The 21,401-nt window shown below is 47.9% G+C and overlaps 1 protein-coding gene across 2 annotated transcripts in view; it reads left to right on the plus strand.

Annotated features, from left to right (window-relative positions):
• The window catches only part of fgf13a (fibroblast growth factor 13a), a 118,702-nt gene that overhangs the window by 46,823 nt on the left and 50,478 nt on the right, over positions 1 to 21,401 (plus strand). For both annotated transcript variants that reach the window (XM_080841102.1, XM_080841103.1), the window contains one exon: positions 8,229 to 8,396. In XM_080841102.1, coding sequence (XP_080697228.1) covers positions 8,229 to 8,396 — 168 coding nt within the window. The remainder of the gene's footprint in view (positions 1 to 8,228; positions 8,397 to 21,401) is intronic.

The raw sequence follows: 21,401 nt of genomic DNA on the forward strand, positions 1-21,401 counted from the left end.
GTGTGTGTGTGTGTGTGTGTGTGTGTGTGTGTGTGTGTGTGTGTGTGTGTGTGTGTGTGTGTGTGTGTGTGTGTGTGTGTGTGTGTGTGTGTGTGTGTGTGTGTGTGTGTGTGTGTGTGTGTGTGTGTGTGTGTGTGTGCGAGTGAGCGAGCGAGCGAGAGTGAGGTGAGTGTGCGTGCGGGGAGGGTTTAAAAGTGCAGGTGTGGGCCTGGAAGTGGGGGTGGAGTACTATCATCACGTTCAATTCTTCATCATATCTGTATCTGTAACTTCAAAGACATTTTAATTAATCTTTGCCAATGAAAAACATCACAAGTGCTTCTCTCTTCTTTGCGTGTGTGTGTGTGTGTGTGTATTATGTTAGAAAGGTGCTTCATCATAGATGCAGTGTACATATTTTGTTCTGAACATACACCATGTTACGCGGTTTATACTAAAGCACATACACTATATCACCTTGGCTTCACTGTAAAGATTGCGGTCTAAAAGCATCCTCTGTCCTGCCTTTCCTACAGAGGCTGTACTGCCCAGATGAATGACAACTGAGTGAGGCTGCAGGGAACAGATAAAGCACATTTCAGCTCCTTTCAGTCTACGGCCTCAGTGATGCGGTCTGAAATGTGAAAAGGCCATCCCGTGAAGGCACAGGGTTCGTTTGTAAATATCCATCATGTCTGTGACTTTGCTCGTTATGTAGGTGACCTGTGAGGCAGAGGACACGAGAGAACCGCTCAAACTCAGGCACGCCAATTACCTCGCTGTGCCGTTTTCCACGCGCTGGTAATGATATTCATGCAGCCATTGATATGCAGCTCCACACTACAAAGCGCTTCCAAGAACAAAGAGCTGCGGAGCTCCGTGAAACGGCGGACTGCGTGTTTCCTTGCGGCAGCTCGCCGCCTGTTTGTTTGTGCCTTAAGTAACAGTAATGAGAACATTTAACACACCAGACGATTCATTACGGTAACCTCGTACCACTGGGAAGGAGGCTGCTTGGTGGGATTTGTTGACATATTTTCATATTTGTCTGTGTCGTTAAACCTATTTGCTTTAGTGTTTTCACTGACGTCTCGCCAGTGGCTTTCAGTTGCATTACAAGTTAAGCAAAGAGGATGGATTGAGGTGAGGTACTGTGCCATCGGTTCGGTTGAGAAATTCTGCAAGCTCATTTCGTACCTCCAAGGTATAAAAAGAAAAGAGAAACAGCTGAAAAAAGAAACGAGTTCACCTCCAGTCATTGCCACGAAAGGTGCCTGCAAGGTGACACAACTACTAAAATAAAACAGCTCTGTTTTTGAGTGGCTGCCAAGCCTTGTGAAGTGATCCCCTAAGACTCAGCTGTAGTCTACATTTATCCACTTCTCCAGAGTATTTTAAGCCTGTAGACTTGCACCCCCCCCCCTCCCCCCCCCTTCAGAGGCAGTGGGACTGGCTGGGTCTTAACCCTGGCTCATATTAGTTGAGGTGGCCCTACTTGCTAAGTCACGGAAGATGTCGTAGAGCCAGAGCTTGATGGATATGGCTTCTGACTCGGTGTAAATTGTGTGAGGCGTTACTCGTGGCTCGTTAATGTTTTATGCTAGTTAAACTCCTTGACCCCGTTCCGCCGACAGCTCAGGGTCTGGGAAGATGAACGATGAGCGGGGTCATCAGTCAACCCCCGCTGAAGGCAGCGCTCTGGTTAACGGCCTCCGCCTCGTCCTTGGCATGCCTGTGACGAGAGGGCACGGCAGAGTGATGTTCCCAATGTCCTCATGAAGTCGTACCTGCTACACTACAGGCAGGTTCAAAGTTCAAAGAACTTTATTTGTCATCGTCGCAAAAACAACGAGACAGACTACACATTACAGGCAGGTGTTGAGAATATACCTCAGGAATGTATTTCGTATACTTTAGTGGAGAGACAGCGCTTTGCTAACTGTTCAAACTCTCTCAGTGTTCCAAGTCAGTGGTTCAAACAGACCAGACGATCTCTGGCTCTTTGTGATTTTACCTGGTGGTTTTTGATATGAATGACCGGCCACTGATGTTACACTTGGTTCTCAGGTGAGGATTACACGTCTATAGGGATTGGCTGCAGAGATTTAGGGCTGTGATTTGTGAAATCGGTTCTAAACTCTAAAACTTCCCTCACAGCTAAGAGCCTGTGACTTTTGCCTCTTTTTAAGAGGTGCTTGCAGGGATCGGTTCCTGCCCAACTTCCGTATCAGGGCAGTCCCATGAAGGTTAGCAGGGATGGAAAGAGATCAAGGTTATCCAGCTGTGTGTCATCACAACCCCCACCCCGCGCACACACACACACACACACACACACACACACACACACACACACACACACACACACACACACACACACACACACACACACACACACACACACACACACACACACACACACACACGTATGCCCGTGCAAACACCAACGCACAAACACACATGGACACCCACGTATGCCCGTGCAAACACACACACACAACAAACAAACACACATTCGCATGCACCTTTCCCTGCTGCTATATATATTGTGAGCGGTGTGTTACACTACAGCACATGGACAAGGACATCCATCCCAGCAGGGACTGTGGATGGTACAGGATGATGTGGATACCCCCGCACTGCAGCTCGCCCCCCGCCCGCTCCACCCCCGCACTACCCACTCCACCTCAGTCCCCTGGGGCTGTAGATCACGCCCCATCAGGCAGTGCCACTGACAGCTCATTCCACTGCGGGTGGGGACAGATATGGAGTTGAAAAGTGTGTGTGTGTGTGTGTGTGTGTGGGGGGGGGGGGGGGGGTGGTTGTGTGTATGCTGAGAGGTGTGTGTGTGTGTGTGTGTGTGTGTGTGTGTGTGTGGGGTAATCAGCAGTGATCCGTCAGTGGATCGCCGCAGTGGTCCGTGGAGCGTGTGCTCTACATCACGGCGGGCACTGCGGTGGCTGACGGGTCATACAGCAGGAGTGTGTGTGTGTGTGTGTGTGTGTGTGTGTGTGTGTGAGGCTGACGGGCCATACAGCAGGAGCCTTGGCTGATGGAGCCTCTGCCGCGCTCACTCATTTTTATCGCCACTTACGAGCCGGCAGTTAGCCGCGCCGTTAATAACCAGCGGGCCGGAATTAGGCACTAAGGAGGATTCTCAAAGCAGAGGAATGAGCAAGACTCCACTCCTCCTTCTCTCTATCTGTCTGTCTCTCACGCTCTCCGTTTCTCTCGTTGATGACCGGGATTCTCCTTAGCAGGGGCCAGAGGTGCTTTTAAATTTTTAAGTGGCGTCCAGTCAAGCAGCGTTATGGAGAGAGGCAGGGAGAGATGCAGAGATGAATGGATGGATGGATCGATGGATGGATGGATGGATGGTGGATGGAAAAGGGCAGGTGGAAAAGCAGTCGGTCCAGGGTGAACCTGGTGTGTCACATGTGGCCTTTTCAAGTGTGGTTTGGTGCAAACTGAGAGTTGAGACAGAGAAAAAGAGAGAAAACAGCGGGTGGTGTCACAGTGGTGTCACGGTAGTCCAGCTCTGCACCTCCTGACTGTGTGAAAGCCATTCCCTGGTGCACAGTCACATGCTGGAAGATGACACTCTCACTCGCACAGTGCAGGGTGGATGAATGAAGATCTGTGCATATGTATCATACTGAACCATTGAGTACATTTATATACAATTATATGTATTTGATGATATCGCGCCATTGAATACAACATAAGACAGAGGAAGGTTAAGATTATCAAGTATCTGTTTGTGCCAAACATGGCCATATTAGATGCATATCAGTGAGGAGAAGCATGTGAACGTTAACTTGCTTTCAGTGAGAGGGGGAATTCAGAGAGTCGGCTCCAAACAGCATGGAAACGAGTGAGGTGGCAGTCAAAGCTCTCTTACTTCACACAGTGCCAAATTGATCCCATAGGAAGCACTGTGTGTGTGTGTGTGTGTGTGTGTGTGTGTGTGTGTGTGTGTGTGTGTGTGTGTGTGTGACACAGACATGAGAGGTAGATGGGTGGAAGACTAGCAGGCTCTCTCCCATTGAGTGCTGAACCAAAGTGGGCCTGGCAGACACATCTATTTTTAGACTCCATTCTTTTTTTTCCCTCTCAGTAATAATAATAGTGTGTCTGTGAGGGTGAACGAGGGGACGTTTGCATCACTGCGCCAGACTATCGCCCGCCAGCCAGCCCTGGACCCACAGTGGATGGGCACTGCCCTGGAAATCAGACTAATGAAGAGGCGAACCCTCCGCTGTGTAGCAGTGGAGAGGGGGGATGTGTGTATGCTGAGAGGGGTGTGTGTGTGTGTGTGTGTGTGTGTGTGTGTGTGGTGTAGATTTAAGTAATACACCTCTCACTCACTCAGCTGAAAGTAGGTTGAGCAACACACCGGGTCCTGCTTATGAGGGCTTTCAGCTTATGAGGTTTTTTTACAGCTGTGCTTGTGTACAGTCATAAAAGCCTGCGGTGAAGATCTATGGGAATATAGAGGTCACCGGTCAAGGTCAAGGTCACATGCTTGAGTTGTTATAGGGGTCTCGCTGGAAGACCAGGGGTATCCAGGATGACAAGTGTCCTTAATGTTGCAGTGACAAATTAACATAAAGCTTAGTGGCTGGTTAGAGCATGGTAGCGAAAGCAAAAAAAAACCTCAAATGCAACATATTTTAACTATATATATATATCAGAATCAGAATCAGAATCATGTTTATTGGCCAAGTACATTTTCATATACAAGGAATTTGTTGTGGTGTTTAGTTGCTCTCAATGTACTTTAACTGAAAATGTGCAATATATCACAACAGTTTAGGATCAAATAAATAAATATAATGTAATATAAATATAATAATAAATATAATACATTTTCAAGTGTTCGTTAAGGTGACGACAAGGGGAAAAAAAACTGTTCCTGTGTCTGGTGGTTTTGGTGTGCAGGGATCTGTAGCGCCTGCCAGAGGGGAGGAGCTGAAACAGATTATGTCCAGGGTGTGAGGGGTCTGCAATAATTTTCCCTGCCCGTTTCCTGGCTCTGGTGGTGTACAGGTCCTGGATGGTGGGCAGGTCGGCACCAATGATGATTTCTGCTGATCTGACTGTCCGTTGTAGTCTGTTCCTGTCCAGTTTAGTGGCCGATCCAAACCAGACAGTGATAGATGAGCAGAGAACAGACTCAATGACTGCAGTGTAAAACTGGATCAGCAGCTCCTGAGGCAGGTTGTACTTCCTGAGCTGGCGCAGGAAGAACATCCGCTGCTGGGCCTTTTTGGTGACTGATCTAATGTTTGGCTCCCACTTCAGGTTCTGGGAGATTGTGGAACCCAGAAACCTGAAGGATTCCACGGCAGACACAGTGCAGTTCAGTATGGTGAGGGGGGGGAGTGATGGGGGGTTCCTCCTGAAGTCCACTATCATTTCAACAGTTTTGAGCAAGTTCAACTCCAGGTTGTAGCGACTGCACCACAGGGCGAGCTGTTCAACTTCCCTCCGGTATGCAGACTCATCTCCATCTCGGATGAGGCCGATGATTGTAGTGTCGTCTGCAAATTTCAGGAGCTGAACAGACGGGTCTCCTGAGGTGCGGTCATTTGTGTACAGAGAAAAGAGCAGCGGGGAGAGCACGCAACCCTGGGGAGCACCAGTGCTGACTGTCCTGGTACTGGATGTTATTTCTCCCAGCCTTACCTGCTGCTTCCTGTCTGTCAGGAAGTTCGTTATCCACTGACAGGTGGAGGCGGGCACAGTGAGCTGGGTGAGTTTGGTGAGGAGGGCTTCCGGCATGATGGTGTTGAAAGCCGAGCTGAAGTCCACAAACAGCATCCTAGCATACGTCCCTGGGGAGTCGAGGTGTTGTAGGATGTAGTGCAGTCCCATGTTTACTGCATCTTCAACTGACCTATTAGCCCGGTAGGCGAACTGGAGAGGGTCCAGCAGGGGGCCTGTGATGACCTTCAGGTGGGACAACACCAGTCTCTCAAAGGACTTCATGACCACAGACGTCAGAGCGACCGGCCTGTAGTCATTCAGGCCAGTGATGGAGGGTTTCTTGGGAACCGGAATGATGGTGGAGCGTTTGAAGCAGGACGGGACTTCACTCAGCTCGAGAGATCTGTTGAAGATCCGTGTGAAGATGGGGGCCAGCTGGTCAGCGCAGACTTTCAGACAGGAGGGTGACACACCGTCTGGGCCTGGAGCCTTCCTGATCTTCTGTTTCTGAAAGAGCTGACACACATCTTCTTCACTGACCGTCAGTGCCGGGGTGGAGTTAGGAGGGAGGGGGGAGGTGATGGCAGGGGGTGCAGTTAGTTGGATAAAGTCTGAGTTAGAGCAGGGAGTGGATGTAGGGTGATCAAACCTGCAGTAAAACTCATTCAGATCGTCAGCTAGTTGAGGGTTCACTGCAGTGTGGGGGGACTGTTTCCTGTAGTTGGTGATGTCCTGCAGGCCTCTCCACACTGACGCAGGATCGTTGGATGAGAACCTGATTTTAAGCTTTTCAGAGTAGCTCCTCTTTACTGCCCTGATCTCCTTTGTCAGTGTGTTCCTGGCCTGGTTGTATAGGATCCTGTCCCCACTCCTGTAGGCCTCCTCTTTGGCCTTCCGAAGCTGTCTGAGCTTTGCTGTAAACCACGGTTTATTATTGCTGAAGGTGCGGAAAGTTTTGGTGGGTACACACATGTCCTCACAAAAACTGATGTAAGATGTCACAGTGTCAGTAAGTTCGTCCAGATCTTTAGATGTAGCCTCAAAAACACTCCAGTCAGTGCAGTCAAAGCAGGCCTGTAGCTCCAGTTTTGACTCGTTGGTCCATTTTTTCACTGTCTTGACTACAGGCTTTGCAGATTTTAATTTCTGCCTGTAGGTTGGGAGCAGATGGACCAGGCAGTGATCAGAGAGTCCCAAAGCTGCACGGGGAACAGAGTGATATGTGTTCTTTAAAACTGTATAGCAGTGGTCCAGTGTGTTTTTGTCTCTGGTCGGGCACTTAATCTGCTGCCTATATTTTGGCAGTTCGTTGCTGAGGTTTGCTTTATTAAAATCCCCAAGGATAATGAGAAGGGAGTCTATATATTCACCATGGAGAGAAAATATCCATATATATATTTAACTAGTTATTTCAGATATCTGAAGCCCCTCTGTAATTCCTCAGTGTGCTTTTATCGAACCCTGCATTGCACTTGATAACGTAATAGACATGTGGATGAATCTGCCTAATTGAGCGCTTCTAACTAATTGATGGCTGCAGAGTTTTCAAAAGCATTTCTCCCAATATACTAGACCACAAGAACACATCCTTTAACATTGAGTAGCCACTATCCAAACTATTAGACCCAGTCCCAGGAGCTTCCTCATTAGAAACCAGTACCATAATCACTATGAACAAACTACATCAGCAACATCAGTGATCTCTTTTTGGCCATGTCCTTTTTCCATCTAGTGCATCTGCCTGTTTTGGACTGCAAACTTTGCATGCATGATATGAGCTTGTAGCTATAGCCAACAGCTAAGATCATTTTGCCCATATAATCGAGCATGTTGTCTTGCCTGTACAACTGCTTGCTTGTGCTCCTCAGAGACAGCACCTCCGAAGCTGTCACTCTGTTGGAAAACATTTGCTTGCCGTATTGAAAATGGTAGAGGTATGTTCTCTCCTTCTTTGGCTCAGGTCAGTTTTTCATCGGTGAGAGATTAGAAAGAAATCGATGGATCAGCCCGGTCTAAAGGCTCCCTTCTCCCCTCCGCTGCGTGCTCTCTCTTCCTCCTGCTGCCCCCCCCCCCCCCACAGACACGTTTAACCCCCACAGCTCTCATTACGCTCCATTCATTTGTGAATTATTGTGTGCACTGTTAATAGTTTTTCTTTGTCTTTCTAAAACCTTCATTTACCTTTCCTCTGTCCTCTCTCCTTTCTCCCCCTCTTGTCTCTTCTTCTCCCCTTCTGTCTCTCCTTCTCCCCCTCTCTCTCTCTCCTTCTCCCCCTCTCTGTCCCTCTATCTTCCTCTAAAAGAAACCATGTTCTGTTGACTATTGTTAATTCTGTTATTGTTATTGTTGTTGTTGTTGTTGTTGCTGATGTAGATGTATTTTCTTTCTCACTGTTGTTTGCCTTTCTTTGCTTGTTTTTATGCATTTGCTCCTGAGCCCTCTCTCTCTCTCTCTCTCTCTCATTCTCTCTCTTGCTCTCTCTTTTGATCTGTCTCTTTGTCTCTAACCCTGCGTTCGTTGGTTTTGTTGTGGCTTGACCACAGTCCAGGATGATGCTGCCCCAGGTACCCAGGAGTACATTATGTTGCGGCAGGATTCCATCCACTCCGCGGACATAAGGAGTAAGGGCTCTCCCTTTCGTGCTAAGTGTCACGAAATCTTCTGCTGCCCGCTGAAGCAAGCCACCTTCAAAGAGAACTCAGAGCCTGAAGGTTTGTTTGCAACCCCTCCTTCTTTTGTTTTTACGTTCCCCCTCTTTTTCTTCTTCTTCTTCTTTGGATTGGTTTTGCTAATGCCCCTCGTCTCCAAATCTCAAACGTTTCCCATCTGAAACTTTACGTTTAAAAAATATTCTGTTGTGTTTCTGTTTCTGTTCTACTGGTTGTTTTGTTGAAGGCATCTGCTCTGTGCACTTCTCTCTCTCTGTCCCCAGTTTGTGCCTGTGTTTGCAAAAAAAAACTGCCCGTCTGCCCAGTTGAATGCCCATGAGAGATGCCCTCCTTTACTCTGTCATGCGTGTGTTTGTTTGCCCATGTGTGGACATGTGTGTGTGTGTGTATGTGCTTGCACGCATATGCCATTAAAAACCTGACAAAGGTCTCTTAAATGTGTATGAAGGTACACAGTCCTCTCCCCCAGTGCACAGCTCCCTGTGTGACTGTAGTCCACCCTCACCGGGAGAAGCAGGCGGCAGCGCCAAGCCACCACGACTGCACGAGGTGATAGGATGATGGTGCAGCTGCCCTTCCTTAGGGTGTGCTGAAAGCTGTCAGCCTATTGGCTGCCTCGTGAAATGAGAGCATAGTGTACAACTAAGGGCCAAGAGTTGTACCAGTTCTCCAGCTTCCTCTTCTCATCCCCGCCACAGGCTGCGTAAGCAGGTCATGAGGATGAGGAGGATGTTAGCATGCCCTCTTCAGCAGCTCTACTCCTCCTCCTCTTCCTCTTCCTCGCTCTCCTACTCCCTCCTCCCTCAGTCTCATTCTACCTCTCTGCCTTTCCCTCTTTCTCTACCTCCCTCTCTGGTTCTCTCCCTTTCCCTCTTTCTCTACCTCCCTCTCTGGTTCTCTCTTTTTCTCTTTCTCTACCTCCCTCTGGTTTTCTCTCTTTCCCTCTTTCTCTACCTCCCTCTGGTTCTCTCTTTCCCTCTTTCTCTACCTCCCTCTGGTTCTCTCTCTGTTTCCCCCTCAGCTTCTGCAAATGGCTGAAGCCTGTATCACTTTACAGCCTTGCTCATTTCCCTTTCATTCATTCACAAAAAAGAAAGAATTAATTAATGAATACATTCTTTCTTTCTTTTCTCCCTTTTCCCAAATCTCGCTCCGGTGCTTGCAGACATAGTGGCCTTGCCTGGCCTGGGTGTTTCTGGGGGGGGGGGGGGATTGCATGCTGTCACCAGGGCTCAGCGTGGGCTATTCCTTGCTCTGTCTGTCCCCCTGTCTATTTCACAGAAACGTGTCCAGTGTTAAGAATGCAACCATGTTTCCTTTTCAGGCCAGCAGATGTTGTATTGGGGGTAAGACTAGTATCTGCTAGAAACCACATCCTGGTATCAAGCGTTTTTTTATTTTGAGCACATCCAGCTGTGTTTGGAAGATGTTGCATTATGACAGACATTAGCAATGATTCCATTTTCCCAAGAATTGTTACAACGTTAAATGGGACTTGTGATATGAGGCTCAAATGAGTGTGACACGAGGATGAGTTTGTGTGCAATGTTTTTGGATATATCACCAAACTGCCTCAAAGGCTTCCCCCAGAGTCCCACAGACTGGATGTGAACTGGCAGGCTCGGGCATAGACAGCAGACATGAGCAGAACCACAAACAACAACAGTTTTTCAGGGGGAAGGGGAGGAATGGAGGGAGGGGGGGGAGGGGAGGGGAGGAGAGGAATGGAGGTGGGTGGATGGATGGAGGAGTGAAGAGGGAGAAGGACATGGAGAGAGAAATAGTGTGTGGAGTGTTGGAACCAGAGAGGGGCTGGAGTACTACAGATCTATTATTCAGTTAAACTGCAACTCCACTTAGACGTGACTGAATTTACAAAGGAAGAAGGGAGAGAGTGAAGCAGAGACTGGAAGGGAGAGAGGGAGAAAGAAGAGGGGGAGAGAGAGAGAAAGAAGAGGGGGAGAGAGAGAGAACACGCATTTTATAATTCCCTCATCAGGGTGTCGTTAACATTGCAGGGACTGCTCTGGTGCCATGTGAACAGGAGGTATCCCTCCGCAGGGATGAGACCTCTCCCATGCGTTATCTGTGTGTGTGTGTGTGTGTGTGTGTGTGTTTGTGTGTGTGTGTCTGTGCATAGACATACATGTGTTTGTGTGAGTGTGTGTGTGTGTGTGTGTGTGTGTGTGTGTGTGAATGCATGGATGGACACGTGTGTGTGTGTGTGTGTGTGTGTGTGTGTGTCAGGGTTTCTAAGTGTACAGTATAATGGCTAGATTAAATTTGTATGTGTGATATAGATTGTTATTAAGATACGCCGGTAAGTTTCAAATTTGTCTGGTAAGTAAATTCTTTCCAGACACAGAGCCGGTAAGAAAAACAGAAACCCTCTATTGTGTCTGTGTGTGCGTGTGTGTTTTTGTGTGTGTGTATGTGTGTGTGTGTGTGTGTATGTGTGTGTGTGTTTGTGTAAGAGTGTGTGCCGCAGGGCCTCAGAGGAAGCCTGTGGCACCAGCGCTGCTGATGTCTACACTTCCACAAGTGAAACGTCTGTTGCTGACTCTTTAATCCGCACTCTGATCGGAGTGAGCGCTCATGGCTCCGTTAACACGCTGTAAACATGCAGAGGCTGCACGCAACGCCATCCCAACACACTCATGCATACACACATACACACTCATGCATACACACTCTCACATACACACTCAGGCATACACACTCTCACATTCACACTCACGCATACACACTCACACGCACACACTCTCGCATACACACTCTCACATACACACTCTCACATACACACTCTCACATACACACTCTCACATACACACTCTCGCATACACACTCTCGCATACACACTCACGCATACACACTCACACATACACACTCTCACATACACACTCTCACATACACACTCTCACATACACACTCACACGTACACACTCTCGCATACACACTCTCACATACACACTCTCACATACACACTCTCACATACACACTCTCGCATACACACTCACGCATACACACTCACGCATACACACTCTCGCATACACACTCTCACATACACACTCATGCATACATGCATACACACTCTCACATACATACATACACACTCACGCATGCACACTCTCACATACACACTCACGCTTACACACTCTCACATACACACACTCACACATACACACTCTCACATACACACTCACGCATACACACTCACGCATACACACTCTGAAAGCTTATGCTGTAAATGAAAGCTTGTGCTGTCCTCCGGCAAAATCCTCGGATGCCCACGCTTGGTTCAAGTTAGCTTGTTCAGAATAACAGACTTGTGGAAGACGGCTTAGCGAAAGAATGTGTTTATTCAATCGCATGCCACGATCAGCTCCATACAACACAAGCATGCACAAGGCACGTCTGCATGTTGAGGAGTCGGTCTCCTTGCTTCTTCTTCTCATTACAAAAAGGTTGTGATTCTTATAGTATGGAATTAACATGTAAACAATACCAAAATGAAAGTAGGAAGTATGACCTAATTTGGTCTGACTCAATTAGGTCTCAATTAATTAAGTGTCTGTCTGGGGTCCTGGCAACCATTGATCTCCAGCTGTTCCTTCCTTCCTGACCCTGGACAATAGCTATTTGATGTCTCAGGGGCCAAATGGTTGGGGAACAGGCCTGCACCCGTCTGTGAGGCCTTAGATGCATATTGACAGAATGGACCTTGCTGTGATTGCATATGACTGAAATCTATGTAATCTAACAACCCCACCCTTTGATCATCAAATATTCTTACATCATGATCACAATAAAAAATGATAAACAAATAACAAAGAAAAATGTAAACAAACACATATATCTCCATAGTGTAGTGGCTAATCATTAGTGTAGTGGTTATTCGTGGTGTTTGTTTTCTAATATGGGTACCAAGTCCCTTATCTTACAGATGAAAGCGAAAAACCTTCTTCGGGAAAATTCTTTCATGATTCTACGATTTATGTAGCAATCCTTACCCCTCGGCAAGCTGCAAGTGGCGACTAGGTACCATCCTTGTTATTCATATGCGATTAAATCTGTGATATAGTATCGATGGGATCCTTCTTAATGTGGGCTATGTGTGGCGGTCTTGTAGTCATCCTGACAATAATACACATAGAAAATCTGATCACTGCATAAACGCTCAAAATGGGAACAATAAACATAAAGACATAATCGTCCGAATGATTCCAGAGTAGTCTCCCCATGAACCTACCCACCCCAACCAGGTTGCGTTTTCAAACGCTTTACATTTGTGTAAATGTCCTGTATGTATGTGGAAATATTCTTATGTAAGTACAGCACTCCTGCTCCAGTCCGGGGGTAAATGTGAATAGGCATGTTTCTCACAAACGAACATACTCCCATTCATAGCCACCTTGACGTCCGTCTCTTGGTGGCTATCCTATGAGGAGGAGACGTCTGGGGTGAAGATCATAATAGTCAGGATGATCATTTCCATCCACTCGATGCACTTTGGCGACGTCACTCTCATGTTGCCAGCTGATGTCGTCAAATCAGCTGCTCTGGGTTATGAATTAACAGGTGAAAGCAAAAAATCCCCTTAATTTGTTTGAGTCAAATTATTTCACAGTCCTGCTTTTGCACAGCGACCCATGCGTTCCACATGCTGTGAGTGGCGACTATATGCATCTCTGGTCCATCAGTTTCTGATGTCAGGCTTTGAATGTTGTGTCGTCACTGCTGTCCAACGGGTGAGGTCAATCTGGACAACGGTGATGGCTTGGTCAGTGCAGCGGTTCAATTGTTCCTGCGTTCCAGTTCCCCTCATGCTGCACCTTGGACTTGTTCTGAAATACAAACAGAGAAAACAGCGGCAGTATCACATATTCCAAGAATGTGGCATCTCATTCATATGACCAGAACAAACAAACTTAAAAACACACCATTGAACATTTAAACTGCCTTCATACTAGGGATCTGACCTTTATCATTAACCCCTATCTCATAGTCATGTCCATACAAGTCATCATCTAAATTCCCATCCAATCATCATATCATTGCTAAAAGTAATGTTATGATTAACACAAAAGTGCATGACTTGAGGTTAGCCGTAATCATGTTTTTTCCTTGCACTCCACCAGAGAGGGTTGTTCTGGGGCCATGCATTATGTGCTGTGGGTGGCATCAGTTCTCCCTGTACAGTGACTGCAGCAGAACAAAGTGGACCTACTTTGAGTGGTCTTTCACACTTCAAAGTATGTTCCCCATCAAGTGGCTCTGGATACCTCCTTACCACTCTGGCTCTCTGGACTGCTCTCGTCAATGTTGTACCGTGCTGACTCTCGTCATTGCAAATATCCAGGTGGTTAAGGGCTCGTTTCTGATAATTATTGACCATGCTTTCATCATCTCTGTTGTTATAGTTAAAATGAGAAGCATGTCTGCCTCTGCCCTGAGACCTGCATTCTCTAGCCCAATGGCCATAATTCTTACACTTACGGCATACATCATGTGATTTTCTTCCCGACCTACATCTAGATGTCTCTATTTTCCTAGTTCTGATGCGTCTAGGGTCACCTTGATTACCAAATTTCTCATTTCTAAACATGCACTCTGGATCTGTGTGTGTGCCATGGATGCAGACCCTTCTGATCTTTTGTTCTGTGTCACGTTCCATTCGCCTTGCTACACTAATAAGCATCTCAAAGGTGAACGTTGTGTCTTCCCAGCCGGGTGTGGTCAACTTCACAATACTTCTGAGCTCAGGGACAGTATTATGCAAGAAATTTGCCTTCAAGGCACCGTTGTTATTGGTCATAACATTCTCCTCTGTCATCCCGCTCATGCCTGAATGTCTTAAAAATGCTTCAGCAAATCTTTGGGCAAAATCATCCACCGTTTCATTAGCCATCTGTCTACAACCAGATATTTTACCCCAATCTGTAGTCGCATTGGTAGCCTCCTGAATCCACTCACGGACTGCCTTCCAGCCATTAACTAGGTTCTGTTGATCCTCTCCTAATCCAACATCAACATCTCGCTTCACCTTGTCAGCCTCAGTGTTGTTTAACACAGTGCATAAAAGTGAAACGCCGTCATATGGGTGCAACTGATAAATCTTTTGCAACCGGGTAATCTTGGACCAAATATCCATCCCTGCTTTACGCGGATGTTGCAGATCTTTCGACCATTCGTCAATATCTTGCGGCTTTGCAGATTTATAAGAGTGCAGTACATTTCCACCAGTATATCTGGATGTTAAAGGTCTCAATTTGGCCAAGCCATCATTAACACCTGAGTCATTCATGTCCTTTGACCCACAATTAGCAATTAGCATTGGCATTGTTTCAAAAGCCTCTCGTCTCTCCCTGGGTTCTTTCAGGCTTGCTATGTCTGCCTCGTTCTTAGCCTGTCTTGCTGTTAATGTCTTCACATCATCTGCAATTGCTCGAACTATGCTGCGCCATTCTAGCTCAGTCTTTTCATGTTTCACTTTAGCCAATTCACCTTCAAGTGACGATACCTTATCTCTCTCAATCTTCAGAATTCTGTCTGATTCAATTTTTTCTTGTGCCCTCTGACGGCGCATTAACTGATCTAAGGTAACGAGAGAAAGTTTGATGTTATCCTTCTCGTGCAACAGCTTTTCAAAACTGCGTCTGATGTCATCAAGTGGCCAAAAACCATGGTCGGGCAGAATGTTGTATTGCAGCTCAATCTTTCTCTCAGTCTCATTCAACTTGAGATGACTATTTAAAAAACTCTGTATTGTCTTAATCATGGTATTCTCGTCAAACTCACGCACTGCCAAAACGCCCATCTCCATAATAGGGACGCTTTTGGCCTGGCTGAAACTTCTCATGAACATCTTTGATTTTTAACAGCAAAACAAGCGCGTTTCGCTTCCAGCAATGTAATGCTCCCTCTTAAAACTTCAAACGGATGTTACAAAAAATGCATTTAACAAAAGTAAAACTATGCAACTGGACTTTTGACCAAATCTCTAATAAACCAAATAAACAGAAGTTCTTCACTTCAGCGAGCTCATAGGCTCTCGGACAACGGCCAGCTTGAACTACCAGTTTGAATTCCTTTGACGGCAATTCAAAAACACAACGCTATGAAAATTACTCTTGCAACTCACCTTACTATTACCCATCCAATGGTTGCAATTAAGACAGTTTACTCGGACAGCAAATCAAATCGCTCACTCTGAAAAATGTATGCCTTGCTATGCCACTTCTGTGCGCAAAAGCCAACGATATAATTATCAAACTAAATCCTACACTGCAGTCACCGCTCAGTCAGTTAATACTGCGAATTCTAATAAGCGTCTTTCACCCTGTAAAAATTCAACACTGGGAATATTTCCACCAAGGACCTCAGTCCCAAGTCATTTATCAAACGTTTGTTCACAGCCTACACCGTTAACTTATGTATTGTTTTCCGAAAAGGTAATATTATCCTACTAATAATAGATACCCTTAACAATACAACTCAGAATGCTTACGACTACGAAATCGTAACACTTACACACAAATGATCTGTCTCAGAAAAACAAAAACACTTGTAGGCCCTAGTTTACAAATCCTTATTCATGCTAACTGTCTCTAATTCATTACACAGCAACTTTCTGTTCGTTTTTTCAGCGATAAATAAAAGATGCACTCACCGTTTGAGTTGAGAAGCTTCTTTTCTTCCTTTATCGTGAAACTGGGTCGGAAACACCAATTGAAAGCTTATGCTGTAAATGAAAGCTTGTGCTGTCCTCCGGCAAAATCCTCGGATGCCCACGCTTGGTTCAAGTTAGCTTGTTCAGAATAACAGACTTGTGGAAGACGGCTTAGCGAAAGAATGTGTTTATTCAATCGCATGCCACGATCAGCTCCATACAACACAAGCATGCACAAGGCACGTCTGCATGTTGAGGAGTCGGTCTCCTTGCTTCTTCTTCTCATTACAAAAAGGTTGTGATTCTTATAGTATGGAATTAACATGTAAACAATACCAAAATGAAAGTAGGAAGTATGACCTAATTTGGTCTGACTCAATTAGGTCTCAATTAATTAAGTGTCTGTCTGGGGTCCTGGCAACCATTGATCTCCAGCTGTTCCTTCCTTCCTGACCCTGGACAATAGCTATTTGATGTCTCAGGGGCCAAATGGTTGGGGAACAGGCCTGCACCCGTCTGTGAGGCCTTAGATGCATATTGACAGAATGGACCTTGCTGTGATTGCATATGACTGAAATCTATGTAATCTAACAACTCTCACATACACACTCTCACATACACACTCATGCATACACACTCTCAAATACACACTCTCACATACACACTCTCACATACACACTCTCGCATACACACTCTCACATACACACTCTCACATACACACTCATGCATACACACTCTCAAATACACACTCTCACATACACACTCTCACATACACACTCACTCATACACACTCTGACATACACACTCACGCTTGCACACTCGCACATACACAAACACACACACAACCTGTGCTCTCTATGCATGTACAATGCACACAGTCCACTGCTCACACCATCTACACAGCCAGTCCACCATCCTTTCATCACCCTCTATATTTCCTCAGTGTGTCTATCCTTATTATTGTCTGACTGAAGTTTTTCTGTATGTTCATTTTCTTTCTATTTGACGTCCCTTTTCCCTCCTGTCTCTCTCCCTCTCCCACTCTCTGTCTCAGTTTCGTCTGTGCTGTCTCAACTCGTTGTTGTCTCACTGCGTCTCTCTCTCTCTCTCTCTCTCTCTCTCTCTCTCTGTCTCCCCTCCCAACTCTCAGGGCTTTGGCCCATGACACCTTGTGCCCAGAAGGCGCTCCTCTTCATCCTTCTCCTCCTCCTCTTCCTCCTCCCGTCTGCACGTCTCTACCCTGCTCCGGTAATGAGGCGCCGATGGAACCTTTTGCGTTCTTCCCCTCCACCCTGACCCCCCCCCCGGTGGTAGTCAGACATGCTCGCAAGGGGTGAGGTGCTCCATGTGATTATTTCACCGCCCCGGTTATTTACAAGGCCCTCAGCTGAGCCCTCGGAGCGAGAGCCTGTAAACAGCGGCCGCCGCTCCCCACATCATAAAGTCTGGCAGGCTCCCCCATTGCACCCGCCACTCCTCAGCCTTCGTCTCCCTCCCCTACACTCCTCAGCCTTCGTCTCCCTCCCCTACACTCCTCAGCCTTCGTCTCCCTCCCCTACACTCCTCAGCCTTCGTCTCCCTCCCCTACACTCCTCAGCCTTCGTCTCCCTCCCCTACACTCCTCAGCCTTCGTCTCCCTCCCCTACACTCCTCAGCCTTCGTCTCCCTCCCCTACACTCCTCAGCCTTCGTCTCCCTCCCCTACACTCCTCAGCCTTCGTCTCCCTCCCCTACACTCCTCAGCCTTCGTCTTCCTCCCCTACACTCCCCAGCCTTCGTCTTCCTCCCCTACACTCCTCAGCCTTCGTCTTCCTCCCCTACACTCCTCAGCCTTCGTCTCCCTCCCCCCACACTCCTCAGCCTTCGTCGCCTCCCTCCTGTGAACTCCCTGCTCTGGGCTCACTCCTCTGGGCTGAGGCTCACTCCTCTGGTCTCTCTCCTCTGAGCTCACTCCTCTGGGCTCACTCCTCTGGGCTCACTCCTCTGGGCTGAGGCTCACTCCTCTGGGCTCTGGTCTCAATCCTCTGGGCTCACTCCTCTGGGCTGAAGCTCACTCCTCTGGGCTCACTCCTGCGGACTCACTCCTCTGGGCTCACTCCTCTGGGCTCACTCCTGCGGACTCACTCCTCTGGGCTCACTCCTCTGGGCTCACTCCTCTGTGCTGAAGCTCACTCCTCTGGGCTCACTCCTCTGGGCTCTGGTCTCAATCCTCTGGGCTCACTCCTCTGGGCTGAAGCTCACTCCTCTGGGCTCTCTCCTCTGGGCTCTCTCCTCTGAGCTCACTCCTCTGGTCTCACTCCTCTGTGCTGAAGCTCACTCCTCTGGGCTCACTCCTCTGTGCTGAGGCTCACTCCTCTGGGCTCTGGTCTCAATCCTCTGGGCTCACTCCTCTGTGCTGAGGCTCACTCCTCTGGGCTCTGGTCTCAATCCTCTGGGCTCACTACTCTGGGCTGAAGCTCACTCCTCTGGGCTCACTCCTCTGGGCTCACTCCTCTGGGCTCACTCCTCTGAGCTCACTCCTCTGAGCTCACTCCTCTGGGCTCACTCCTCTGGTCTCACTCCTCTGGGCTCACTCCTCTGGTCTCTCTCTGGTCTCTCTCCTCTGGGCTCTCTCCTCTGGGCTCACCCCTCTGTGTGAATATGGCATGAAAGGTTGTTCTGCTGTGAATGCACAAGCTGAGTTGTTGATGCTTCAAGCTCATTAACTTGTTTTTTGATCTGAAGGGATACAATCCAATAAGTAAAAGTAAGTCAAATACCTGTGTGAATTTTGCTTAAGATTTGACCCGCCTCCTAGTGTTTCTTGACAAATCAGGTTAGTTGAATTAGCTGCACAGCCAATGGAGTAAGCTGAAGATTGAAGAAACAACAAGTAACCGGCGAATAAACAAGTGATAGGGAGAGCGTATACCAAGAGTATGCCAAGGTGAACACCTTTTCTTTCCTCTAGCTCACTCTCTTTTCCTCCTGCTCTTTCTGAATCCCTTTCTCCCTCTCTCCCTTTTCCCGGCTCTCTCCCTCTTCCTCTCCGGCTCTCTCCCCCTCTCCCTCCTAGCGCTAGCTCCAACGCGGCCAATAAAGCCCATGCAAATGTTGATACGCGCCAAACAAACTGCCGACGGCTACAGTCTGCGCGCCGGATAATGGGGCTGTGAGAGTTTATCCCTCTCCTCCCCCTCAAGTGAGCCGTGCCGAAAACCCACGCCACGGTGACAGCGCCGCAGTCTATTTATATGTGTGCGGTGCGGTGCGGTGCCTCTACAGGAGCCGTGCATGAATAAGTCATGTTTATGTTAATACTCTACGTGCTCCACGGCCGTAGGCTCGACACACAGATAGAACGCACAGAGCTGTAACATTGTCCCAATGTCACACGTTAGCGACGTTAGCGATGTTAGCCACCTGTAATAATGAATTGGACATGTCCTCTGTGTTTGCCTAGCATGTGTCGGGGGATGTCAGTGTACGGGATGAGGGTCTGTGGGGTGACGTGTAAATGTGTGTGTGAGTGAGTGTGTGTCAGAGCGTGTGTGTGTGTGTGTGTGTATGAGTGAGTGATTGTGTGTGTGTCAGAGCGTGTGTGTGTGAGTGAGTGAGTTTGTGCAAGAGCGTCTGTGTGTGTGTGTGTGTCAGAGCGTGTGAGTCTGTCCTTGTTGGGCTCATGTTCAATCACTCCCACTCTCCATGCATTTGTTTTACATTTTAATGTTGAGTGTCAAGGCACATCAGTGATCCCTGGGGGGGAGGGGGAGATCACGGCCGCCCTTCAGCGGGACATCATCTCCACGCTGGCTCTTCCCCAATAAACCTGTCTGGAGGTAACTGACTCATTCACAGGCAGTTCTAACAGCCTTTCCACATCTTATCTTTCCCCATTCCAAAACTAGTTGTATTTATCCCAAACATGATCTAAACTGATCTCCAGTCAGTGGATAAGGACACCCAGTGTTTTGATCCCACATGTCAAGTCTGAGTGTGCGGGAGAGCAGGTATGGGGCCCTCGCCATTCAGGTACCCTCAGCTCCCAGAATTCCCCACAGCCCCTCTGTAACCGCGTCTCCCCAGAGAGGAGGTTCGAGCTTCCTGAGTCAGGGGCCCTGAATGCTGACCCAGTTCCTCGGCATGCGATACGATACCCCCCACAAAACTCCAGTTCTCAAGGGAACGGAGCCAAGAAAGTCTCATTAAATCTCTTACAGCAACCCTGGCAGGCATTCCCCAGTGCCACCTGTGCCTGGCGCTGCTACTGGGATGCACAGCACTTTTTCATTGCAGGCTGATGGACTGGGTGTGGGTTGCGACTGTTTCGGAGTAAACACCATTAAGCACTTTTAAAGGGAGCAGCCAGCCAAGCTGTGGAGTTAAGGGGCAGCTCTTTATAAAGAGCCCATGCAGGAGTCTGACAGCCAGCGCTGAGAACAGAGTTTTAATGCTGCGAGGATTACGTACACATCTCCCCCACACACACACACACACACACACACTCTCTCACACATATACATACTCACACTTGCACACACACATGGACATACACACAGACATACACAAACAAATACACAGAGACTCGCACAAAGACAGAAAGAGAGAGAGAGAGAGAGTGAGTGTGAGAGAAAGAGAGCGAGAGAGAGAGAGAGAGAGATGAAAGTGAGAGAAGAAAGTGAGAGAGAGAGAAGAAAGAGACATGTGTGTGACACTGATGAAAACTTTCAAACAGCTTGAACTTTATGAAGTTTAAATCCCTCAATCCTGTGGCGGTGAGTCTCAAAGTCACATTGAGGAGCGGGGCCGTTAATGGACCCATCAATGCCACACACGCCCTGATTGGAAAGGTCGCGCAGCCTTTTAACGTGTCATTCATGACTCATTGGCGGCTCAGCCTCAGCCTAGCCGCGGTGCCTACTGGGGGCTGGCGTGTGTGATCCTCCCAGCCGCCCAGACGAACAGTATGTCATCTCCCTCACAAACGAGAGCAGTGACGGACTTTATGAAGGGCAGCAGAGCACCAGATACAGAAAGAGGGATGTTGGCTCACTGCCAGGACTACTGCTCTCTCTATGTCTGTCTCTCTCCTTCTCTCTCCCCCCCTCTCTCTCTCTCTCTTTCTCTCTCTGTCTCTCTCTCCCCTTCTCTCTCTTACCTTCTCTATCTCTCCCCCTCTCTGTCTCTCTCTCTCTCTCTCACCCTCTCTATCTTTTCCCCTCTCTCCTTCTCTCTCCCCCTCTCTCTTTCTCTCTCTGTCTCTCTCCCCTTCTCTCTCTCTCTCTCTCACCCTCTCTATCTCTCCCCCTCTCTCTCACCCTTTTGCTCTCCATCTCGCTCCCTCCCTCTCTCTCTCTCAAATTCTTTGTTAGCTTGACAGTTCAGATCCAGTGTTGCCAA

This window comes from Sprattus sprattus, assembly GCF_963457725.1.
Source record: "Sprattus sprattus genome assembly, chromosome: 6".
Lineage (NCBI taxonomy): Eukaryota > Metazoa > Chordata > Actinopteri > Clupeiformes > Clupeidae > Sprattus > Sprattus sprattus.